We start from the raw sequence: 18,027 nt of genomic DNA, 5'->3' as shown, positions 1-18,027 counted from the left end.
AATACAGCCTCAAACACACACACACACACACACACACACACACACGCACACACACACACGCACACACACACACACACACACACACACACACACACACACACACACACACACACACGCACACACACACACACGCACACACACACGCACACACACACTCACACACATTCTCTTTTTTTGAAAAGAGGTTTTAGCCCCCATCAGTCTCTCGTAAAGTCCTCAGTCTACAACAGAGCTGAAAGTCGAGGCTCTATTGGGGCTTGCCTCCAAACACATATCCGCAGAGGCCCTTCCCCCTTTCAGGGGCTTTAGAACTTTGCAAACTTTGATCATTCCGACAGCATGGAAATACAGTACATGCAAAGTGGGAACAGGGAAAAAGTTGGTGTGTGTGTGTGTGTGTCTGGTGTGTGTGTGTGTGTATGTGTGTGCGCGATACTACTTGTTTGTGTGTGTGTGTGTGTGTGTGTGTGTGTGTGTGTGTGTGTGTGTGTGTGTGTGTGTGTGATCCATCTGATGTGTGTGTGTGTGTTTGTGTTAGTGTGTGTATGTGTGTGTGTGTGTGTGTCATTGTGAGTTCACAGCAGGTGAGCGCCCCTTTCTCTCTTACCTGGAGTTCACACCAGGCCACCTCCACCCAGGTCTCGGTGTCCAGGCCCTTGTAGACAGTCTTGAAGGCGCCGCGGCCCAGCTCGATGTCAAACTTGAGGAAGCGGCCGCCGGGCGAGGTGGCCACCGCCTTCATCTCCGCCTCCTCCTCCTGCTCCTCGCGCTCCTCCTTGGCCTTGTGAGGCGCGGACGCCGAGGACGAGGGGGACAGAGACACCCCCGCTCCCCCTGCTCCTCCCCCAGCAGCCTTGTCCTGTAACGTGGACGCCTCGCCTGCTACGACACCACCGGCACCTCCTCCGCCTGCTCCTGTGTCCTGACCACCGCCACCTCCTCCTCCCACCGCGTAGGCGCTGGCTGGGAGCTGAGGAGGTGTCTCGCCCGAGGAGGTGAAGACGGAGTCTGAAGTGCGGAGCTGGAGGTGGGGTGGCGCGCTCTGCGGGGTGTCGGGCAGGGAGCCTCCGCTGGAGGCCGTGGAGGCCGTGGCAGCGAGAGCAGCAGCGGCGGTGGCCAAGTCTTCCGGCTCGTCCTCCTCCTCGCAGATCTCCACGCTCTTGCGGAAGAAGCGCTTCTCGCGCCTCAGCCGCCCGCCCTGCGGTTGCTGCTGCTGCTGCTGCTGCTGAAGCTGCTGGTGGTGGTGGTGGTGATGGTGGTGGTGGTGGTGGTGGTGGGGGTGGGGGTGCTGGTGATGGTGGTGGTGGTGGTGATGTGCGGAGGCGGAGGAGGATGAGGAGGAGGTGGGTGATGAAGGCGTGGAGAAGGAGAGCGAGCGTGCTGTGCGAGCGGGCGCCTCCTGTGCTCCTCCTGTCCCGACAGAAGCAGCGGTAGCAGCAGTGTTGTTGTTGTTTTGTCCTCCGTCCTCTCCTCCCCCTGAGGCGGCCCTCCCACCGGCCCCGGCTCCGGCCCCAGGCCCGGCCCTCCTCTCCTGCGTCTGGGAGGAGGGGAAGTCGGAGGGGGTGCTCCGCGTGCGCTCTCTCTCCCGTACCATGGCAGCCGCCGAGCCTTCCATCCCGCCTCCTCCGCGACCTCCCTGCTCAGCCTCCTCTTCCGCTCCTCCTGCTCCACCAGCTCTTCCACCAGCGCCTCCTCCCCCTCCCCCTCCACCGCCGCGGCCCCCTCCCCGGCCTCCATCAGGTTTCTCCGAGGAGTCCTCGGTGGCCGTGGGCTCTCCGGGGTCGGTCGCCATGGGAGACGCCGATGCTCTGTGGCGGCGACGGCGGTCCTGATGCTGCTGGGATGTGAGCTCCTCCTCCTCCTCCTCCTCTGCCTCCCCCTCCGCCCACTCCTCCTCCGCCACCCCTCCTCGGACGCTCCGTCAGCCCCCGTCTCTCCCCGTCCTTAGCGGAGCGGTTGCCCGCGCGCCTCCAGCACACCCCAACGGAACGAGGAGCCGAGGACGAGCCCTTCCAGTGCCGCCTGCCTTCCCTGCGCGCCCGTGCCAGAGCCAGTGCCGCTCCGTCTTGGTCTTGGTCTTAGTCCGCCCAGAGGAACGTCCTCTACCCTCTTCCTCTTCGCCCCCTCCTGCGTCTTGTTGTTATCCGTCTTTCTCTGTCCGTCCGTCTCTGTTGTTCGCAGTTCAAGACTCACCACAGCATTGGTGGGTGTATGAAGACACTTTATGCACTGACCACCGCCTCCTTTTTCAATGGTATTCTTTTGTCTACTTCTCAGTTCTTTCTTTCCTCTTCTCCATCTCCCTCCCTCCCTCAGGCCCTTCCTCACCAGCAAGCCTCGCAATAGGCACAACCGGTGACAACAGAGCTCTCTCCAACCTGTCTCTGTCCGTGTTGCACTCCTTCTTACACTCCTTCCCTCCAGGTGGCAGTCAAGGGATCACCAGTTGCACCCTAGAACAGCAGCAAAGACATGACAAGAGGGAGAGGAAACGGAATCAATATCAGTTGATCAAGTGACAACAACAGTAATTCATCATCATTCGATTTAAGAGCAAAACAAGTGCTTTCGAGGTGTTCAGGGGAACGCTACATCTCTGTTATTTTCTTTTTTTTAAAAGATATTTTGGACTTTATTTATGATAGTACAGAGACGATGGTGACAGGAAGAGAGTGGGGAGAGAGAGACGGGGAAGGGCTGGCAAAAAACCCAGGACGGGAATCGAACCCGGGTCGGCCGCATAGTAGACAGGTGCCCTTCCGTTAGGCCATGGTAGGGCCTGTTATTTTCTTTTTCAATAACTTGAATAGTCAAGTAGGCTCTGTCATGAGGAACATGATTTATTCAAGTTGTTCACAATCTGGTGCATCACTGGTGCGAGGAGTTCAAGCAGAGAAAGAGGATGTGCTAGAGAAACTCTGATGTGGAAACATTCAATTTTATTTATGAAGATTCAAAGCCAACGTTTTGAAGATAAGTTTCTGTTAAACGTCATAGTCTAACGTCTGCACATCAGAGTTGTTCCGGTGAACCTACTTTCTCAGCTAGATTATCCATTGGACCATGTGGGCCTGAAAGACATATGGCCTGTAATATCTCATGGCGCTGAATTTGTCCGCCACGCATGTAAGGTTGACTGATGTGGGAGCTCTCTGCCATCTTGAACAGCAATGAGGCATTTCATTTCAATCTGTGTCCATGAAAAAAGTAACAACAACGCAGCAGTCAGGCACGCGACAGGATGCTGGCAGACACATTTGATTTGCACTCTGTGCCCCTAATGGAAATGTTACTTTCATAGCTTTTCATAGCTCTTAAAGGGAGTTGGCTGTCTGTTAACTGCAAATTGGCATTTTATAATATTATAGTTTGACTCCCTGAAGAAGGTATGACTGTCAAAACGTTGGCGGCTTTTAAATGTCCAATATGACCTAGCCATTACAGTAAAGGCTTTTTAAACATTTTGCAAAGGGGAGTGCCTTGAATTTCCGTTTCCGTTTCCGTTTGTGCCTCGACAGTTTTTCCTAAACAAAGATCACCTCAACCAAACTTTCTCTGAGTCAAGGAAGCGCTCCAAAACAAACCGATTTTGGGCATTTTGGTATATTTGGAGGTACAGGAAGGCGTAGTCTCCAATGGATAGGGGGACTATGTGTTGGTTGCCGTAGGCTGCCAGTGTGCGATCAGCAAGTAAATCTCACATTATGTACAAGAATGGCACTTCCCATTGCTCCAGACCGACAAAGTTAACACTCTAAGGTGATTAGTTCGTTCCACAGCAGGTCATGGGCCAAACACATGCTATAGGCCAACTGCTGCCATGCCCATAAAAAGGCCTAAATCCTTGGAGAGCAGTCAACGTTAAGAGATGGGAAAACAGCCATAAAAAAATCTGCTAATTAGCCTCGAGTGGCGTAATCTCTGTTGTGGTCCCTCCATTCCGGAAGGATTGTAGACCTAGTAAGGCTAGTACTTTTTGGTATTTTGACTTAATCTGTGGAAGCTTTTACGAGAGGAGAGGGAGAACAAAAAATAAACCCCCTAAACCCCTTCAGTGTTGCGTCGTTGAGTCGTAGCATAACTTGACTAGCTTATTAGCTGGCACAACGCCGACACAAGATGGCTTTTGGAATCCGTGATGATCACGTGCATTACTTATGCATGGTGCATTACAGCGCCTCTCTCTTTATGAATGATTCACAAGCTGCGGGAGAGACGTGCGGTAGGAATGAATGGAAGTGAGTGGCAGGCGGCGCCCATCAAGGAGAGAGTAATCGCATTAGTCCTGGTCAGCAGTACTGCCCGTTATGAGCCACTTAGGAGCCATTGGCGATACAATACTGTAATCATTATGGACACATCCCCATCCACTCTTACATGGGGGTTGCAATTACTGCATCATACCACTGCTCCTCTGAGGCAGCAGGTCTCTCTCTCCCTCTCTCTCTCTCTCTCTCCCCCCCCCTCTCTCTCTCTCTCTCTCTCTCTCTCTCTGTAGAATGGACATCCCTATCTGTTCTGTATCTATTCTGTATCACACCCACACGCATACAGGACAATACGTATGAGCGGATGTCAGCAGATGTACAGTACACACAGGTACACAAAAACGAATTAGTGTCTGCGTTTACACACACACACACACACACAGACACAATCACACACTCAGACACAGAATTGCATTAGCACACCCGAGGAGATGCAAGCAGATATGCACACACACACAAACTCATTACGGCATTAAAACACACACAAACTCTCTCTCTCTCTCTCTCTCTCTCTCTCTCTCTCTCTCTCTCTCTCTCACACACACACACACACACACGCACACACTCACTGCTGGTGAATGATATATTAGTGTTGCTGCTGCACTGTCTGCTGTGCTGGTGTCTCTATCTCTTAGGACTACTCCCTCATCCTGACCCCGACTTTCTATCCCATAATATGTCTGGCACATCTCCTCTCCTTGGCACATCTCCTCTCTCTCTCTCTCTGGTGACAGTCCCATACGCCTCGGTCAGCTGAGACGCCGAAACCCTGATGGCTTTCAAACTAAACTGCTACTTGAGATCTCACTACACTAACAGTCAGGCCAGCCGGTGGGGGCTGGGGGGTGGTCAAGAGAAAGGTGCCAGTTGTCACTGGCCCAGGGCGAGAGGGGTGTAGAATTAGGTTCTCATTACATTGTATGCATTGAGTGGGGGGCGGCCTTTCAGATGACTTTGTCGCTGGTCTGGTCAAAGCTGTCTGTGGCCATGCTACCAGTGTTCAGCACAGCATAACATAGGCCTACGTAAGCCTGACATTAGCAGACATGTCTTGCAATGATTAGTCTGTCTGGCAACGATTGCTGTTTAATGAGTCACTCTTAAGCAAGAAAACCTTGGCAACATGTCATGCTGTTTGTTAAAGTTTTGCTCATCTCCAAATGCAAATGGACAGGTGCTAGCAGGTCTATTTGATGTGGGGCTAGGTGGACAGCCTAAAGTCCACTAAAACGTGGACATTTTCTATAACCTGGTCTACATAAGGGTGTCATGCTACTGTCATAGGAATAACACAACACATGTCAGGAACATTAATGATACATTATTGATGTCACACTGACATAATGTTGTCATTATGTGCCATTCGGTTTTTGGAATATCGTTGTCATTGTTTGGGTGTCATGACATTCCAAAATCCAAATGACACATTATGGCAATAGTCTCAAACATCAATAATGTGTCATAAATGTTCCTGTCACTGACATACAGTATGTCATGTCATTCTTATAACGGTTATATGACACCCTTGTACTGACAATGTCAAAGAAAGTGCTACAAAAACGTTTAACTATTGGTAGTTTCCTGGGAATTGGGCTTGAGCCTAGTCTTGCACCCTGTTAGTATGTATCTTTGGGGGGACTAGTTATGTAAGATCAGTGTATTATATTACAGAGCAGCTAGTTTTACTACTACAGTACAGTCTCCCAGGGCTCACACATGCCTTGTGCTGTGCTGTGCTGTGCTGTGCCTGTCAGTCACTGACTGGTGAGAGACAGGCATCATTTGCGCTTCACTGACGACGCTGTGCAGCCTGTCATGCTTCAGGGGACACAAGTGACCCCTCTGTGTGTGTGTGTGTGTGTGTGTGTGTGTGTGTGTGTGTGTGTGTGTGTGTGTGTGTGTGTGTGTGTGTGTGTGTGTGTGTGTGTGTGTGTGTGTGTGTGTGTGTGTGTGTGTGTGTGTCAGTCACATGGATGGCATCAGACCATGAGGTGAAAGTAGAGGGGAATAATGTCATCTTCTTCTTGTGGACAATAACACACTTTGGAATATTAAATATTCTTAATATATATTCATAATACACAACATTTTGGATTTATTTTCACTTTCACAGAACTTGTGGAAGTTATATTTGATTATCTACAATAGGGGTGGGCGATATGACGATATTAAATCGTGAATCGTGATATTGAGTAAAAGATCGTCTCGAATCTGCCAAAGTGGAGAAATCGTATAGATCGTCTTGCAGTGAGGATGTTTATTATCAGTATCAGAGTGACGTTTTCTCACTTGTGTTGTTGTCTTCACTTCATTCTTTACATTATTGTATTCCAATTGTACACTTTATGAGAGTATCATTAGTGTGTTAACATTTTATTGACTGCAAATTACAAATTGCAAGTATATGAAAGTTGTTTTTTGTTGTTTTTATTTTTTGGATGGAAGATCGTGATAAAAAAATCGAAATCGAGATTTCATGTTAAAAAATCGTGATACAACATTTTTGCCATATCGCCCACCCCTAATCTACAATCCGGCTCGGTATGCATTACATGGTTACTGCCTAAATCTCAGCAATGTTCAACATTTCAGACACTTCTTTTGACTAGTATTAGGTAATAGGCACAGCTGATTTCAAAATGAATCAAAACGTCAATTACCATTGTCTTGTTGCTATCTTCACTGGTCAGTACACAGGTGGCACTAAGTTAATGGTTTTGTGGTTCTTGATACTAGCTACTGAATGGGCCATGTTAGTCATCGACACTGCTCATACTGCATGAGTCACTCTCATTGCGCTTGATCACAACACCACATCGAAACGCCATTTAAATGCGGGAGGATTAGCTGTGGTGAGAAGAGGATATGGATGGTGTAGCCCTCACAGTGCACATGATCCACCTGTGGAGCACTGCTGCTTACTGAAAAAAAACATACAACATTATAACACTATTAGGACATTACATAGAGTGCTTAGTCACACGTTCCAACACAGCCATTGTTATAACTACAGAATGAACAGGTGCCATGGATTACTGTAAAGGTTTTTTTTTGTAAATTCTAAGCAATATCCAATAAGGAAACAAGATACAATAGAAGAGGTAAGCTTACTGTACAAGTTCAGTTAGATTCCATCTGACATCCTGGTTTCATGATCTGTAAGACGACACTATGGAAGCTATAAAAAAAACTCCTCACAGCTATTACAAGAATTCTTGAGGCATGTCACTTGTCATTTTGAAGTAGTCTCCTTGCTCTTGACGCAGCAGTTAGGGCTTTGTGATAAGTGCTCTCTGAATGCTCAAGATGCTTAAGTATGGAATCTCTTATCAGATCAGGCACCCAAATAACCTTTAAACCTTTACAACAGGTGGCAATCCAATTAATTGATTTACTTTATCGATCGCAAGCCAGGAAGTTGAACAGAATTTCTAAAAATGAACTGTTTTGCTTCAGTTTACTCATTCAGAAGCTAATGTAAACAACATAAGTGATAACCGATGAGCTTATGGGGCAAAAGCAGCATTTGGGTTGTCGGCGGGCGTCTTTCTGTTCCTGTGTGTCTGAAAAACAAAGTCTGATTGGATGCGGTTTGACAAGTGAAGACAAGGGTAGCGCACACGGCCCTCCCAGGCATTTTGGTACTGCCGACTTTTGGGGGCAAAAAACAAAAAGAAAAGGATCCAGTTTGTACTTCCCATCTCCAGCATGGTGAGAGACAGAGAGAGAGAGAGAGAGAGAGAGAGAGAGAGAGAGAGAGAGAGAGAGAGAGAGAGAGAGAGAGAGAGAGAGAGAGAGAAAGAGAGAGAGACGGATCCAAGGGAACATTGAAACAGATGAGATTAGGAACCTGGCCTGAGGCAGTCAAGGTGGGGAGGTGGGGAGAGGACGGGGTGTTTGGGAGGTGAGCAGTGGGGGGAACTATGGATCTGCGTGGACAAGAGGTAAAAACAACAAGCGATAATGTGAGGGAAGTTGTCCTTTAAACACGGGGCTTATTTGCTCCTGTTCTCTGGGGAAGGAGTTCCCATGGAATCCACATACCGGACGGAGTTATCACAGTACATCAAACACATTCAGCTCACCAGACCCATCCCTCTCTCTCTCTCTGGCCCCTTCTCTCTGTCCCTGTCTTTCACTCTGACTATCTCTCTCTCTCTCTCTTTCTCTCTTCTCTCGTCTTTTTCTCTTATTCTCTCTATCTGTCTACCACCCTCACCCTACCCCTACTGCTCTCACACGTGGCGGCACCACCACATACAGTACACAGAACATGGTACACACAGTACACACTCAAAACAAAAGAAATCAATTCAATTCGGTTCATTTGTTAAATGAATACGTCCTCTGTTAAAATGACCAAGTCGTATCACTAAATGCTCTGTGCAAATGTCGTAGACCAAGTTATTACAGCATTCCAATGATGGGGCTACAAAAGTACCGGTCTTTCCCCTGCATTCAATGAAATGTTTACTTTAAAAAACAAACTTGATGCAAATAGGGATGTTAACCAGTAACCGGTTAACCGGTAATCGACCGGTTCAACTTTAACCGGTTAAAATTTTCTGCTATCGGTTAACCAGATGTAATAATATTAATAATTATAATAATAATTTCCTCCCAAAAAACGATAATTTTGAGATTTTAGTATGATAATTCAGCATTTTCCATCTGGCAACAATGGCTGGACATGGCAGGTCCTGTCAGCGCAGCAAAAAAAGCTTATGTGAAAAATAAAAATGAAAAAATCAGTGCTGTGCATATCAGGCACGCAGACGTTTTAAAATTTAAGATTACCGGTTAACCACCGGTTAATGAGTCTCGGTAACCGGTTAAGAGTGTTTTCAATTTTCGCCATCCCTAGATGCAAATAATAATAATACTAATCATATTTGTTTAAAGGGCAGTATCACCATTGCCTGATTTTCATAGACTTCAGATCACGTACCGCGATTCTGGTCTGACCAGGACTATAACGATTAGTGTTTCCAAATGGCCTGGTTAACCCGCCTCCCTCGGCTTGCTACTGGTTGAGGGCTGTGCCGAAGTTTAAACCAAACATTTCTTAGTCCCAATAGAACGTCTCTGCTTAAACCACATCACTGCCTTTAACACGCCTCTACCCATGAAGGTTGGAAATGCTCAGTTGATTGGTTCCAGACAAGGTGGGTGGAGATCCCGCTGTGGCGGGATCCAGATTCTACTTGAACAAGCTCCTGGCCCTGCTGTGTGTAGCTGAGCTGAAGGCTTCCCTTTTGTTTGTGCTGTGAAGAAGATCTTCTTTAAAAAAAAAAATATATATTAATTCACCACTCATAGAGTCAATTTAACACTGTCTTGGTTGTATTTGGTCCCAGAATACTCTTCAAGTGTTGAGTTGACACTGTCTGTGTTTTTTACTGTGTAGAAGGCCATTCCTGAGCCCCAAAAGGTGGCAAACAGATCGGCTTGACATGAGATGCGCAGTAGCATGTGAGATGACTGTTGACAGCTAGCAGACAGGTGCTAATGGAGAACAGGTGAGGAGATCCCCATATAACCCTCCACACAGGGACTGGAGGGGGAGTGGAGGAGGAGAGGAAAGGAAAGGGGGGGGGCCGGTGGGTGGGGGTGGGGTTGGCAGCGAAGGGGGAACCGGGGAACACATGGGCCTGGAGCCACCAATTAGATTCTCTCTTCTGACAACTTAATAAGCGCTGAGGTGCACAGTTGTGATTCAGGCTGACAGCTCAAACATATTGGCTCATTTTTATCCTATTCGCGGAAGGTGTCACAACAGGTTAACTCCTCAAAGTCATCGGTAAACAAACCGGTTACAAGTTACATCACGGAGCTGTGAATACCACTGCGTTTCAGTGACTGATCAGTGGTGATCTGAGATCCATTTCAACAAACGTCTCTCCTCCCCAAAAGTGCTAGTCTGGTGCCATTGACTACATTTACTGTACACAGCAATACACACACACACACACACACACACACACACACACACACACACACACAGTACAAAACACTACACAAAGACTCCCTCTTTCTCTCACACACACACGTCACACACTACAAACACCTCTTCCTCTCTCACACACAAAAACGTGGTGAAGTCCACTCTCACAGAGTTATTAAACCCCAAACACAACAAAAGTAGAATAATACAGAAGACTGCATGCCTCTCCCACTCTTTAGCTGCTCCTCTCCTCTCCTCTCCTCTCCTCTGCTTTGCTCTCTTCTACTCTCCCCTCCTTTCTTCTCCCCTCCGCTCCTCTCTCCCCTCCGCTCCTCTCTCCTCTCCGCTCCTCTCCTCTCCTCTCCTCTCCGCTCCTCTCCGCTCCTCTGCTATCCTCTCCTCTGCTATCCTCTCCTCTCCTCTCTGCCATACACACATTAATCCCCTGGGACTGACTGGGCTCTGTGGACAGACAAAAGGGGTCAGACGTGTGTGTGTGTGTGTGTGTGTGTGTGTGTGTGTGTGTGTGTGTGTGTGTGTGTGTGTGTGTGTGTGTGTGTGTGTGTGTGTGTGTGTGTGTGTGTGTGTGTGTGTGTGCGTGCGTGTGTGTGTGCGTCTGCCCCCCAAAGCAAGAGGGTGCATTGCAGACAGAGGGATTTTTGGGGAGGGAGGGAGGTAGGGAGGAGGGGGAAGGGTAGGGCTAGGCTAGTGAGACATGATGTAGCGCAATGAAAAAAAGAGTGTTCACAAAAAGAGAGGGGACGGGGGGGCAGAAGGGCACTGGGGGTGAGAATAGAAGAGAAGAGGGGACATGAAGCTTCCAGACGGAGAGCTGGAGAAAGGGAGGGAAGGAGGGAGGGAGAGAACCCCAGCAGGGGAAGAGGAGGGGAGCAGAGCAAAGCGTAGTAGCGAGGCGGGCGAGGGGGCGGGGTGGGGTGGGTCAGGCACTGGGGATGGTGGCTGGTGGAATGGATGGGAAAAATGTGTGTGTGTGTGTGTGTGTGTGAAAGAGAACAAGAGAGATAAAGAGAGGAGGGATGGCGCGCACACACACACACACACGTGCATGCACGCACACACACTCGCGCGCACGCACACACACACACACACACACACACACACACACACACACACACACACACACACACACACACACACACACACACTCTGACACAAAAGGGAGTTGAGGGGATTTTACCCCTCGATAAAATATGTGCCAGTGTTTGTGTGAATGAAAGCAGTGACTATAGCTAAATTTCAGCCACGGTATAAAAAACAACTTAACTTTGGTCAGATAAGATAGGGTTGAAAATGAGACTGATTCAGAAACGAACAGTGAAGCACACATAAGGTGCCAAATTGAATATAATACATTTAAATTACACGCATCACTACATTTTTAGCAATTGCGGTCAAAACGAGGAGCTACCTAGAGAGCTACCTAGAGAGGCTAACTAGCCCATTAGCTCCACTGTTCTGTTGCTCTCTCCAGGTTTAGATGATATTTTCTCAGGTCATACCAACTATCGGAGAGAAAAGAGAGAAGCCAGCCCTTGTGTCTTACATGATTAGGCAGTTCATTTAACTTCATTTGTGTATTAACTGAACATTTTCACATGGCACTATGGTTCCTGCTTCTGTTCAATCAGCCTGGCAGTTGCAAGTCCATCAATTATATTCTTAATCACGGCAGAAATAAAAATGTCATCCATGATTATGTATGCAGTTCTCAGAGAGATCAAGCGATGCAATAGAAAGATCGTGATTCCTCTAACTGAGATCCAATTGCCTATTTGTCTGTCTACGGCCTGTTTGTCTGGATAGATAGATAGATAGAGATAGATAGATAGATAGATAGATAGATAGATAGATAGATAGATAGATAGATAGATAGATAGATAGATAGATAGATAGATAGATAGATAGATAGACAGACAGACAGACAGACAGACAGACAGATAATCTAACTGAGATCCAGCAGCATAGCTCTGTCTGTAGTCTGTCTGTCTGTCTGTCTGTCTGTCTGCCTGCCTGTTGGTCTGTGTCAGTTGGTGTGGCCGGTCTGTCGGTCTGTCTGCCTGTGGGGTCAGGGTGGAAAAGTAGGTTGTATTGTGGCAGGAGTGAGACCCTGGGAAGCCCCAATCAGTTTAATCACGAGAGAGAGAGAGAGAGAGAGAGAGAGAGAGAGGGAGAGAGAGAGAGAGGAGAGGAGAGAGAGGAGAGGAGAGAGAGGAGAGGAGAGCAGGCAGGACAGGAGTAGAGAGGGGATGAGAGAAGAGGAGAGGAGAGAAGACGGGAGGAGGAAAGAGGCAGAGAGACAGGGGAGGGTTGGCTGGCCGTGGTCTGGCCCCCGACAAGAAAGTTGGATACACTGCTGCAGACCTCAGCCTAGTTTTCACACAGGCTCGCACTTCATCTTGCTTCCATCTATCTATCTATGTGAAATATTTCAAAACGTGCTACATAACTATACAACAACTCATTTGTTTATAACTACGTCCAGTGTCACTAAAGTGCTGTTTTGTAATGACATCATGACAACAACATAAGGGTGAGAATTGCACAACAAGACGGTTTTAACCACAAGGTAACTTACTGTAAGTTAGGCCATTCTTCTCAATCATGGGAGAGGGATAGTCATAACAAAATTAAATAGTTTGGTTCAATTGTATTGATTCAGCAACACAGCAAAACTGGAATTAGTCACAATGTAGTCTGCTTTCCAGATTGAACTAGAAGTCAATCCTCCTGCCTATCGTAAAATCTCGCAAAAGCTCCTGTATCATTACGCCGAGACCACTCTGAGTGTCTCTGAAGTGCTGGTGGCTTTTAATGACACCATAACAACAAATAATCTTCAGACCTAGTACCTAACCCAGTGTTTCTCAACCTTTTGTTAGGCGAGGCACCCTTTCAATTCATGAAAAAATTCAAGGCACCCCAAACCAACAAGCCGTAACATGGCATCGCATCCGATACCACACAAGCTTAGAAAAGTAACACATTTGGAGACGTCACACGACCTACGTTCAAAGTTGCAGCTGACTGGGGCGACCTATATTTACTTCATTGCGTAAATGGCAGATGAAAGACTCCACTGACTAACATTAACTTATCAATTTAGACAAGTATGTATTATAGTACATTTATTTATCAGCCACATTTCCGCGGCACCCCTGAGGGGGGCCTGCGGCACCCCAGATTGCCCCGGCACCCCTGTTGAGAAACACTGCCTTAACCCCTTAGCACAGATCCTCTGTTTGTAACCTTATAGCCACCAAAATGGTAATGACCGAGTCTTAATCGGTTAATTAAGACTCTCTGCACTGTCATAGCAATGTTGTTATGATATGAGTGTTTTCAGGAATGAATAGGCCCACTGACAGGTCCATCTGCAGCAAGAGGCTATGGGTAAGAATGCACAAGATGTTTGAAGCAGTCTATTCTGAGTCACGAGAGAGGGGGTAGACATAACAATATTGAACAGTTTGGTTCAATTGTATTGATACAGCAACAAAATATAACTGGACTTTGAACAGCCCAGATTGAACCACGAGTCAATTAAAAACACAAACACACACACACAGTAGGCGTATACCACAAACAGACTGTCCGCACATTCACACGTACACTATCTCACACACAAACACACATGCACACACATGCACTACACACACACACGCACGCACGCACGCACGCACGCACGCACGCACACGCTCACACACACACACACACACACACACACACACACACACACGCACATGCGCACACACACACGCACACACACACCAGAGATCCAGAGCTAGAGCCAGAGCTGGCGGAAAGACCACAGATCCCTCTTATTAATCCCAGGTGATCTCATCATGTTTCACACAATGCCTGTATCTGCCCGTATCTGTTGAACACAGCCACGCCACTACCGCACCTCTCCAGCATCCCCATCGACGTGGCCACAGGAGAGTAGCCCAGGGAAGGTGATCCTAAGTGGGCCCGGCCATGGGAAGCATGCCCCCCTGACCAGCCAGGGAAGCACCGGGACCACACAGCACAAAAAACACTTTTGTCTGATCCAGGTCAAGCATATGAAAGCAAGTGTCACTAGCGGCACAGAAGGTGGGATACACACACTAGACTGTTCACTGGATCCATTCCAAAGGAAGAAAGAAAGAAAAAAAGCACGAGGGAGGGGGTAAAAAAACATGATTTAAAGCTTGTGTGCACATGTTTTTTCCCCTGTTTTGCCTGAATCAGCACAGCCTTTCTCCAATCCGGTCACTATAATCCAGGTGAGGTACTTAAAATGGCCTGATTGAGTGTGATGATGAATGTGGATTACACATCTCCAAAGTGGCTTACTGCTTCTGTCAGGCATATCGCTGTGAATAGGCTTTCATTGTTTTATCTCACAGTGACAGACTGAGCCACTCAGCTTTTGAATCTTTACAGATCAAAACAAGTAGAGGGCCTATGGCGGCCTAGACTGTAGGCTCAATACATTTAGCTATAGGCAGAACATGTGAAATTATGTTGCTACTAAATGTTAATAACAACTAGAGTAGACAATCTTCATACAATGAATCTTGAATCTTGAAGAGAAATTTTAATGTGGCCCCCACAACGACCTTATTTAAAACTGAAGGAAATGAGGATGACAAAAACAATCCATTCCAACATTGGCCTTGGAAATGGCTGTTAAAGGGGGGGGGGACTATTTATCTGCCTGAACCATTGAAAGGCTGAAGGATGAATATAATTTGAGTTGGTGCCGAATTGCTTTAAGCAATAATATTTTTAAGGGTTTAGGCTATTGAAGCCTGAAGAGGGAAGACTGTGATACGAGACATGAAAATTGAATCGTGAGGAACAAACCTTACACCTTACAACACAACACACCTGACCTCAAGCCAGTAAAAGCGACATGAGACGAGACCAGGGCTCTAAATTAACTTTTTCCACCACCAGCCAATTTGGCTAGTGGACATTTTTTCTTACCAGCCAAACAGAAGTTCAACAAGCCATTTTATTCTCTCGCCAAAATAAACTATGCTTTAGGCTAGTTTTTTTTTTTAAATTATGGTCATTTTGTTCAACTATTTCTACAACACAGATACACCATAGGCCTGCATAAGCTACTATATGCCTACATAATAAGCATATTACAGGCTATATATTTTTTTCATTATTTTTTAACTTCTGCTTTATTTTTTACTTTCATTACTTAGGCATAATCAATTTGATTAGTTTTTGTTCAATTCCTCTGAAAACAGCTGAATCACATCACACAAGCCACTCACATAACAGACCTTTAACATAGGCCTACAGTAACCAAGCACACAGCTTAACACTACAAAACCTCACATAGGCCTACGCACACCCCAAGGAAGGAGAAGAGATGAGAGGAGAGAGGAGGAGCTCTTCTCTACCATGCGCAACAAAATGACAAGAAGCCTAGTTTAACTGAAAGTAAATATTATCTCGGGAATATTCGCTTCCGTTGTTACTTCGACAGCTTCGTCGTTGGTTGCTTTTTTTTCTTTCCGATGGCGTGGGCTTTCCAACTTAGTTGCGCCAGGACTCGGAACATTTCAGAAGACAACTGAACTGACAGCTACGGTCACACTACTCTGACAGTCAGCTCTCCTCCTCTGCCCTTGTCGCTATTTCGTTCCACAGCCACTCATTTTTTAACGTCACTATTATCAGAAATATTCTAGTAATTCTAAAATCTCTCTGCTATTATTACGGTTACACCAACGCACAGAACCTTGCGCTAACCCCCGCCACATTCTCATCACTCGCACAAAACATAAGTCTACAGAACAGAAGTAGCTCTATGCATAATCTGCGTAACTCCTGTTATTGAAACGGCCAGGGCCTCGCTGCTTCAAAAATGCAGCCTGTTACAGCAATGTTCATATAGCAGTAGTGACGTTAAAAAGGTTGTAGCGAAAGCGACGAGAGCATAGGAGGAGAGCTGCCTGTCAGAATAGTGTGAGCGCAGCTTAGCTGACAGAATGTTTTCAATCCTGGCGCGCGCAACAGCATGGAGTTGCCGCTCGCTGCACTGGAAAGCCCACTGTGGGAGGCTACGTCGTGACGCTAGTGTCCATGGGTAATGTAGGAAATCTCGCCGTCTAACGTTCGTCAGAACAGCGGTTTACCGTTCATAATTTACTGTACTCGGGAACTACTAGCCAAATTGGCGGGTAGGTATTTTTTTCTACTAGCCAAAATGAATTTTCACCCCTGTTTGGCGTGTTGGCGTGTGTTAATTTAGAGCCCTGGACGAGACTATATTCTCTACGGATGCAACAAATTCATTAACAGACAATACGAACAGAAAAACAATGAAGTGATATGCAACCATCATTCGCTGTTGGCATGAACCAAAGCGCACGTCCAACAAAGCCATTCAATGTTGTGTTTACAAAAGAAACTATTCATAAAGGCTGGTTCACAGCCGCTCGGGGAGAAGAAAAACATGTTCACCTACCGAAATCACTATATCTGCATTTAAATCATTTATAAATAGATTGTAGGTTTCATATTATTGTCATATGTGGGCTAATAATTTGACGCAAATGATTGTCAGCTGGTTTAAGTGACAGATAACCCTACAAGGCACTGCAGCATAAGCTAGCTGTATTTCATGTGGAAGTAAGTTGGCTGTCAACCTAGATACGGCTTTCTGCTATTGAGAGAAAATGTCGGCATAGGTCTGTACGAAATGGCCTATCTCTAATTCGCCCAATCCTCGTTAAACACAAAACATGTTATGTCTCCGGTAATTGTAACACCATTTTTTTTATTTAGCTTGCTGACCACCTAGCAAGCAACCTCAATGGCTAACTTCATGCTGAAGCCCTCAATTCGCTGAGGAGAAAACACTACACTTCCCTTGCCTAGCTATCACAAATATGAAAATACATGGTTCCTACATAAAGCTGTTCTGGCCAGCATATTAAACAAACATAATTATAAGAGCCAATGGACGTCAATGTTATGATAAGCTAACGATGAAAGAAGCTGTCACTGACACTACTACAGCACTTGGCGCGTCTACATGGAGACCAACAGCAGGACCATATTGACCACAACACAAACGGCACATGTAGGCTATGCCGTCGAAACTAAAATTAAAAACACAAAAAGGATTATTAAAAGGGGCTGTTTGTATCAGACACGTAAATATAATAGCTTACCCATATGCGACATCCAGCGTGCTGTCGGCTGAGAGAATAAATTCCGTTGTCGCTGAAGTACCAGACAAGGACCCTGCCGTCTCTCAGCAAGGTTTACAGGATAACATTCTCTATTATTAAAATACACAATCTCTGGGACCACGTTTGCTTATGAGCCTGTTGTTGTTAAGGGTGGACTGCTCCTTTACCATTCGATGTGTCGCTCCCTTGATTTGGTCACGTCGTTAAATCCAGGCTCACAAATCCTCAACGTCGAATCAGTCTGATTTGATAAAGTCGTTACAATTCAAGTCCCATTGATGTGCTGCTCAAATTGTATTTTGATTACATCCCCTCGTGCAGACGATTCAGTGCAACATGACGCAAACACAGTTCTGTCCACTGTTATTTTTACATAATTTACAAAACAATGACCGTCTGTATACGGGGAAGCAGTGATGTTGCTGGGTGCACTTGCTTTCTCTCCTCGTTTCTCTCTGCAATAGCTCGTCGTTTTCGGGCTCTGCCTGGTGCGCGCTACCGCCACTGTCGACCACGGCAAGTCGCGCACCCGATCCTATTTTTATTCGCCAGGCAGGAATACATGCAGGTAGACTGCACGGAATTTATGGGC

At 46.6% G+C, this 18,027-nt stretch overlaps 1 protein-coding gene across 4 annotated transcripts in view; it reads right to left on the bottom strand.

Moving 5' to 3' along the window:
- The window catches only part of wnk3 (WNK lysine deficient protein kinase 3), an 87,974-nt gene extending 70,082 nt beyond the window's left edge, over positions 1-17,892 (bottom strand). For all 4 annotated transcript variants that reach the window (XM_063208340.1, XM_063208341.1, XM_063208343.1 and 1 more), the window contains exons 1-2: positions 17,415-17,892; positions 608-2,453 (exon numbers count right to left, since the gene is read on the bottom strand). In XM_063208340.1, coding sequence (XP_063064410.1) covers positions 608-1,792 — 1,185 coding nt within the window. In that variant the 5' untranslated portion in view covers positions 1,793-2,453; positions 17,415-17,892. The remainder of the gene's footprint in view (positions 1-607; positions 2,454-17,414) is intronic.
- Between the last annotated feature and the right edge of the window lie 135 nt (positions 17,893-18,027).

The sequence above is a fragment of the Engraulis encrasicolus genome, chromosome 10, assembly GCF_034702125.1.
Source record: "Engraulis encrasicolus isolate BLACKSEA-1 chromosome 10, IST_EnEncr_1.0, whole genome shotgun sequence".
Lineage (NCBI taxonomy): Eukaryota > Metazoa > Chordata > Actinopteri > Clupeiformes > Engraulidae > Engraulis > Engraulis encrasicolus.
The sequence above is the reverse complement of the archived record's forward strand: the minus strand, read 5'-3'. Positions and strand labels throughout refer to the sequence as shown.